This window comes from Gobio gobio, assembly GCF_949357685.1.
Source record: "Gobio gobio genome assembly, chromosome: 11".
NCBI classification, from domain to species: domain Eukaryota; kingdom Metazoa; phylum Chordata; class Actinopteri; order Cypriniformes; family Gobionidae; genus Gobio; species Gobio gobio.
In genome coordinates, this window is record NC_137104.1 from 15515877 (window position 1) to 15524155 (window position 8279).

At 41.1% G+C, this 8279-nt stretch overlaps 1 protein-coding gene across 9 annotated transcripts in view; it reads left to right on the plus strand.

Annotated features, from left to right (window-relative positions):
• elmo1 (engulfment and cell motility 1 (ced-12 homolog, C. elegans)) overlaps positions 1–8279 on the plus strand; it is a 129858-nt gene extending 121579 nt beyond the window's left edge. For all 9 annotated transcript variants that reach the window (XM_079830273.1, XM_079830276.1, XM_079830274.1 and 6 more), the window contains 2 exons: positions 4372–4449; positions 4562–8279. In XM_079830273.1, coding sequence (XP_079686399.1) covers positions 4372–4449; positions 4562–4762 — 279 coding nt within the window. In that variant the 3' untranslated portion in view covers positions 4763–8279. The remainder of the gene's footprint in view (positions 1–4371; positions 4450–4561) is intronic.

The following is an 8279-nucleotide window of genomic DNA, read 5'->3' on the forward strand; positions in this document are numbered from 1 at the left end:
CAGCAGCTTTAAGCAACATTTCTCTTAATAGGAATATGACTTGGAAAAAACACTTCCCTCATCAGCTGCTAAAAAAGCGACAGTTCTATTCTGATGCTTTGATTGTCTATAAACTCATCTTAACGTGGATGGGATATGAGGGGTCAGAAATGTTTGTGTTTGCTCTCATTTTGGATGTGAATGATGTAGCTCTTATCCAATGATCCTTTAAGCTGTTTGGATGATCCAGTTTAATCCTGTTTTTTTTTGTTTTGTTTTTTATAGGTTAGTTGACCCAGTTAAAGAGCACCTATTATGGCATTTAAAATGTTCCAAATATTGTTTTAGAAGTCCCCAACAACAGATTTGCATGCATGCAATGACAAAAAAGACTTTAGTTTTCTTATAATATGCAATTATTTTTTACCTGTTTTGACAGTGATTCTCAAATGATTCCTTTAGTGATTCACTTTTCAAAACCCCGCCTTTACGTGATGCTAAACTGCGGTGATTGGTCCGATGACCCAGTCAGTTGTGATTGGTATAGTCTGTGCAGATATTTTCGGAAACAGAACACCCATCAAAGTCTTATAGTGACAGTAATTTGTTAATATGTGTCAGGAGTTATGAATATGAAAACCGCGTCGGTACCGTTTGATTGTAATATGAGCCTCAGCTGATCTCATTCTTAAAAAAACTCCTCTATTCTCCTCACGAAGACTCGCGACAAAAAAACATCCCTGAGGGCTTTTAGTTCAAAAGTGTGCAGATGAGGAGACATATTAATAGATTCTCGTATGTCTGTGTCAAATTTCTAAACAGAGGAGTATTTTTTATTCAATATTTCCTCAAAATGCGCAGATATAGCCTAATCATGAGCGATTGAGTCTCTTATGTGTTGTGTTGTTTTCAATTCATACTGGCAGCCGGAGGGCGCTCTGTGCACATGCAGTCCATATATGGTACAGACAGACAGACGAAGAAGATACCATGTGCCATAATAGAAGTCCATAATAAAAGCTTCCTGAGATCGCGAAACATGAAAATAGAGATATTTGAAGACTAATAAACACACAATCACGACGATGTATGGTTTGTCTTCAAGCCACTTAGTCTTCAAATGCTCATCCTTGGGCAGATGAAAAAAGTTTGCTTTTGAGTCGCACTTCAGAACACAGCATCTCGTCGCCATGATGTTTTCTAGTTTTCACTGGCGTCTTGGAGCGCAATAAGTGGGCGTATCGTATTCAAATAACTTGACAAGTTGACGTCATCTAGTCAGAGAAAAAGCTTCGGTCTTATAACAACTCTTACTTTTGAAAGAAAATAACTATATATATGGTGCACTGTCATATTTCAAAATTTGCAGGATGTTTTTGTTCACTTAGATCTATGTTACACACTACATGAAAGGTAAATTTAAAAATTCCATGATAGGTGCTCTTTAAGACAATTAGAGATGATGTGAAGGCAGATTTTATAAAGGCTAAGAAGCACTTCACCAGTAATGCCTGTAGGTTTTTGTCATGGTCTTGTTTATCATCCAATGAATGATAACAATGTAGTTCATAGTTTAGAAGTAGGGTAAATTCAGGGTGATTGGGACACTTTTTCCAAGTCATCTCAATGGCAAAAAGTGTCCCAATCACCCTGAATTCACCCTATCTAGTCTTTCTCCTGAATGACCATATTCGTGCAGAGTTTAGCTCCAACCTGCATGGAACTTTCTAATAATCCTGAAGACCTTAATTAGCTTGATAATTAGATTTAGGTTGCTTTCACACTAGCACTTTTGGTGCGCACCCGGGTTCGATTGACGTCAGAGCTCGGTTCGTTTGAATGATGTGAGCGATGTCTTGCGAACTCGGGTGCGCACCCGCAAACCGTACCCGGGTCCGCTTAAAAAGGGTGGTCTGGGGTACGGTTCATGTGAACAATGGTAGTGATGTGAACGCAATCGTACTAAATCGCGGAAGTGAACCGCTATTAATGACGTATGATTTGATAAAAATGTGTGTTTGTGTGAGTTTCACTCATTTTCCTGACGAGCGTGACTGACGTATTGCAAGCAGAGAGCTGTAAATCTTATTTCTGCTCGTCTTCAGCGTTCTTTAGAGTATTTGCTGTACATTCGCGGCAGATAGACGCAAGTGCCATTACGTACTGAAGCTTTGGTAACAAAATAGGGGTGTCACGATTCTCCAAATCCTCGATTCGATTACATTTTCGATTCTAAGGTCACGGTTCGATTCGATTCTCGATTTTTACATTTCTTTTTTTTAAATGCACAGGTTGCTATGCCATTTTTAGACTAGACTTTTATGCAATATAATATCTGACCTTTGTTCGCAATGTACCACACTACATTGTCAAATTTATTTTAGTTAACATTTATTAACAACAGTGTAACAACTTATATCTTCAGTGTTCAGTCAATTGAAAATTTAAGCAAAATAACTTGCCATCTAGTTTCACTTTTGTAAGTGCAGTCTTCTTCACAGAAGATGACATTAAAGTTTGCAACAAAACAAACATAAACAGTAAAACAGCCATGTCCATAGTCTTGTCTGATCAACTAAGTGTCTTAACAAACGATTTCCAAACAGTTGAACATATACCACACTGATAACTACTTTTTATCCCCTGAGAATGATGACTGTATTTTTTCATTCTTTCATGTACTTCCTAAAGACGGATGTGTTGTTTAAAGCTGCTCTTTGAGTTTTATAATAGAACAAGACAAGAAAACTGTAACAATTTTGCAGTTTCAAGTTCTTCTTAAAGAGGAATATGGAAAGAGAACTGCTAAACTATTGCTAAAATACTGTAGTCAAGGCAACTAAATGTGCGCTGATCAGACCTTCAATAACTTTCTCCTTGGAGAGAATTACCGTAGCTGTGAGATGCGTTCTAGTTGGGATTTCGTAGCGTGGTTCTAACGTGCTAATTAAATGCCTAAAGTTTTCCACCACCGAATAAGGTCGCATGTCTGCGGCTATGAATACTCCTAACGCGCGCGTAATTGCATTTGCACTTGAACGTTGTCAACATAACTCACTGGAAATCCGAAATACTTCCACACCGGCGACTTCAGTGAAAGAGGAGGGGGTTCAAGTTCAAGCCATGCAATCTTTTGAGTGGCTGTATCTGAGGTTGACTCGCAGCACTTCAACACGTGTTTTTTTCTGCTTGGCAAGCAACTGGACGTGACATGGGGGCGTGGCAGCATCAACGTTTATATTTTTTTATTTGAAGTTTGAGATTGTGACTTAATTTCGGTCGAAATCGTGACACCATTATAACAAAACCAACGGTTCAAAACCAAATATATAAAAGTGAGGTGAGCAACACTATGCATTTTGCCACCTTCTCGCTCACAGTCGCCATTGCAACAGGTTAAGCAGCTGCTGCTTTGATGATGCAAACGCACCCCGGTACGGACCCAAATAATATAATATGAACAAATAAGGGTGTGAAAGCACCCTTAGAGCAGTAGTGGCCTACTGGTTAGAGAGTCAGACTGGTAACCCATAGGTTGCGGGTTCGATTCTCAACACCGGCAGGAAATGGAAAGGCACCTTAACCCCCAGTTGCTATCCAGGCACCACACCAAAAATGGCTGCTCACTACTCACTACCCTAATTAGTGTGCACCGACTTGGATGGGTTAAATGCAGAGGACAGATCCTGAGAATAATTTCAGTATTGAATTTGGAAATTGGTTGAAAACCACTGCCCTAGAGCACTTAACTCTCTTGGTTGTTAGAGCTTCATCTTAACACTTTGTTTTACTTCACAGTTGTGAATAAGGTCAATGAATTTGATACTGCGTCGTCAGTCATATAAAAGAAACCTGGCACGGCAAGCTTGGTTTGTAGAAGTAGATTATGGTCTGTGATCCTCTGTTTAGTCAGGTCTGTGGGCTCTAGATAGGCCAAGGGGTCTGGAAAGTGTTGATGAGATCATTTCAAATGTGCCATAAGAAGTATTAGATTGTTGGCCAATTGAACAAGGAGTCCTTTCTTACTTGAATTGGTGACTTTGCTGGCACGTCCATAATTTTGACTTGTTGTTACCAAACGCAATTACCCCAAAAATTACCCCAAAAATGACTCGATGTATTTTCTGTGTAGAGTTGAGTTAATGAGACTGAAGTATCTTGTTAAGGTAAAGCATTGATGCACTTCCTGTGCTGATCATCCTACTGCTGTCTCTTGGTGCCCGGCAGGAGAGGCCTGTATACAAACACACAAACACACACACAACAGATTGGACCATCTGCTGTCGTAATATGTTCGGAGAGGATCTGCAAAAGTCACGCAATAGGAGGCACACAAACACAGCAGCCCCATTAGCATTTGACAGACGGTGTCAATTCTCTTTCCTTCTTTAGGAGGTGCTGGAGCTGGCTTTCTCTGTCCTCTACGAGTCTGATGAGTATCTAAACTTCATTGCCCCTGATAAGCATGAGGTGAGCTACCAGAAACCGCAAGCTGCAAAGTGGTAGCTGTTGCCCCTCTTTTGTGTGATTTGGACTTTGTGCACGTGGTGGTTTAATGTCATGTTTTCTGGCTGTTTTTCAGTACTGTGTGTGGACAGATGGGCTGAATGCACTGCTGGGGAAGGAGATGACCAGTGAGTTCACTCGCTCCGACATGGACACTCTTCTCAACATGGAAATGAAGCTCCGCCTCCTGGACCTGGAGAACATCCAGATCCCTGAAGTTCCTCCCCCAATCCCCAAAGAGCCAAGCAATTATGACTTTGTTTATGACTGCAACTAATCCCCTTTCACTGGACTGACTGATTTTTCGTAAATGCATACTGGAAGAAAGAATCTTTCCTGCTAAAACTTGGCTCTCTAGTACGCCTCATCACAATGGATTTGCTGAACTTAATGGACTTGGCTTGCAAGGCCTATGAACCATCTGGTCTGGTTGAAGAACCACCACAAACTGGTCCTCAGGTCCTAACTTACTCTAGTCCTGTCGCAGTCATTTCCAGACATCTCTTCAAACAGTTACATTCTTCAGCATTCCTCAGCCCACCTGCTCTGGCTTAAAAATGGTTATGTCAAGAATTTTTGTCCCATCATAATTTCTGGCTGTTCGGAGTGGGATGCTCCATGTAGAGTGTGCAAAGAAATCGAGGGAATTGTGGCATGTAGCACTCACTGTGGTATGTTTCTCACTCCAACAAGCGGCAGCTATATTGCTAGCAAAGTCCAAGTTTGTTCTTGATTTCTCCAAGTATCCCATTCATGCCTCTTATACTGTAGACTGTTAAATTAAATAGGCAGCTTCATGCAAGAGGTTGCCTTTTTTGTCTTAAACCATACCTGCTTTGTGCGTACATTGTTATCATTGTCTGACTATAGCGCAGGCGTGTAGATATAGCTCTTTCCTTCACTTGACATCAACCAGACTCATGGCAGACTGCTGTAACATTCCAAAGCAATATTGAGCTTCTGTTTTTGTAAGCTGGTATAAACTTTTGTGATATTCGTGATTGCTGCCAAGTAGTCAGTATTATATACATTTCTGTGTGTTAAGGAATTTTATTTTTCAGGGCCGTCAAATTTCATTTGAACTTTCATGATTCTTTTAATTTAAGATTGTGGGTATTATAATTGTTATGATTTATGATTTTTCTCCCCTCATGTTTGTTATAGGTTTAAGAACGCAACATCCTGCTGTTTACATTAAAGATGGATTCCAATTCAGTTTTTAGTTTCAGCATTTCTTTATCATGTTGCCTTGCACACTTCATATCAGGGATGACCAGTCCTGGTCCTAGAGGCACACCTTCCTGAAGAGTGAAGTTTCGAGTTAAACTGGTTTAATTAAGCCTCCAGAAACAGGAATGGACTCCCCTTGTTTGTATGTATTATACTTTGCACCGATAAGGCATAATGCTGGTTGAAGTGAATAACACTGATTATCTCTTCATCAAAGCACCTGTTAGTGGGTGGGATATATTAGGCAGCAAGGGAACATTTTGTTCTCAAAGTTGATGTGTTAGAAGCAGGAAAAATGGGCAAGCGTAAGGATTTGAGCGAGCTTGACAAGGGCCAAATTGGGATGGCTAGACGACTGGGTCAGAGCATCTCCAAAACGGCAGCTCTTGTGGGGTGTTCCCGGTCTGCAGTGGTCAGTATCTATCAAAAGTGGTCCAAGGAAGGAACGGTGGTGAACCGGTGACAGGCTCATGGCCGGCCAAGGCTCATTGATGCACGTGGGGAGCGAAGGCCCGGGTGGTCCGATCAAACAGACAAGCTACTGTAGCTCAAATTGCTCAAGAAGTTAAATGCTGGTTCTGATAGAAAGGTGTTAGAACACACAGTGCATCACAGTTTGTTGCGTATGGGGCTGTATAGCCGCAAAACAGTCAGGGTGTCCATGCTGACCCCTGTCCACCTCCAAAAGTGCCAACAGTGGGCACGTGAGCATCAGAACTGGACCATGGAGCAATGGAAGAAGGTGGCATGGTCTGATGAATCACGTTTTCTTTTACATCATGTGGATGGCTGGGTGAGTGTGGCCACTTACCTGGGGAACACATGGCACCAGGATGCACTATGGGAAGAAGGCAAGCCGACGGAGGCAGTGTGATGCTTTGGGCAATGTTCTGCAGGGAAACCTTGGGTCCTGCCATCCATGTGGAGGTTACTTTGACACGTACCACATACCTAAGCATTGTTGTAGACATGTACACCCTTTCATGGAAACGGTATTCCCTGGTGGCTGTGGCATCTTTCAGCAGGATAATGACCCACAAAGCAAAAATGGTTCAGGAATGGTTTGAGGAGCACAACAACGAGTTTGAGGTGTTGCCTTGGCCTCCAAATTCCCCAGATCTCAATCCAATCGAGCATCTGTGGGATGTGCTGAACAAACAAGTCTGATGTATGGAGGCCCCACCTCACAACTTACAAGACTTAAAGAATCTGCTGCTAACATCTTGGTGCCAGATACCACAGCACACCTTCAGGGGTCTAGTGGAGTCCATGCCTCAACGGGTCAGGGCGGATTTTGCAGCAAAAAGGGGACCAACACAATATTAGGTCATAATGTTATGCCTGATCTGTGTATATTTGCTTGTATTTTATATTTTTCATAAAATACTTTGTATAAAGTTGTGCGAACCACCTTTCATAAGTAGTGGTCTCCAGAAGAAGTGTATGCACGTACCCCTCCTATTACACAACGAGGAGCATGGAGTACTGCTGACTCAGGGCGTCCCGGAGTGTTCTTCACAGCTCTGTGTGGTAATAACAGGGCCAGGGTGGCAATAATCTGCAGTCTGCTGGTCTGTGTAACTCTAGCATTTACAGTGACTTCCTCCTCCTCACTGCCACCACAACCTCCTTTAACACCTGATGGCTGTTTCAACCTCAACAATTCACCTATGTATTAGCATGCAAGGTTTCAAGCACATGCTGTATTTGAACATTTTGACAGGTGCAATTACTCCATTCTTGAATCTAATCACAGTCTTAAGCCTTTAGCAATTGTTTTTGGCAATTGGGTGGGTGGGATGATGTGGTGAGTGGGGGTTGGGGGGGTGATCGCATATTTGACAAAACACAAATATATTTGCTCTCACTGTTCATGTAAATATGTAGAATTGATGCAGCAAGATGATCTCTGCATTATTCCACATGAAAGTATTTTTTTTAAAAATGTATCATACATTCCTGCTTCAAGAATATGTTCATTTCTTTGGCTATTGATGCTATTGTTCAACATTTTTATAACTGTCCCAAACATTATTTTAAATGATCAAAAATACGTTACATTCATTACATAACATTAAATGAATGCCATTTCACATAGTGTTCCATTTGAACATACTTCCCATACTTCTATGTGATGACGAGTAGCCTAGTATTTCCAAATTCACAGTACTCATAAAATAGTAGTACCCATTGTTTTGGATATTGATATTGCTATTTACCGGTTTCAAAGAAATGTTATTTTGCTTGCTTTTAAGATAATGCCATATGCTTAAATATAAAACGGCTTGAATGATATGGGGGAGAGCAAGGCACAACCTAACGCTTTTTGACTTTCTCAGTTTGTGTAAATCCACTTGGGGTTTTGAGTACGGTATTTATTTTTTCCCCACATTCATTTCACACATCTAGTTCCATTATGTGGTTTTGTTTCATTAATACAGTGTATTCTTTTTTTCTTGATTTACCCCGAAAGAATGGAAGTGAAATGTGACAACATGCCCCATTGGTGGGGTACATTGTAACATGAGTACCTTATGGCAGCTTAAATGTTATATGATATAATC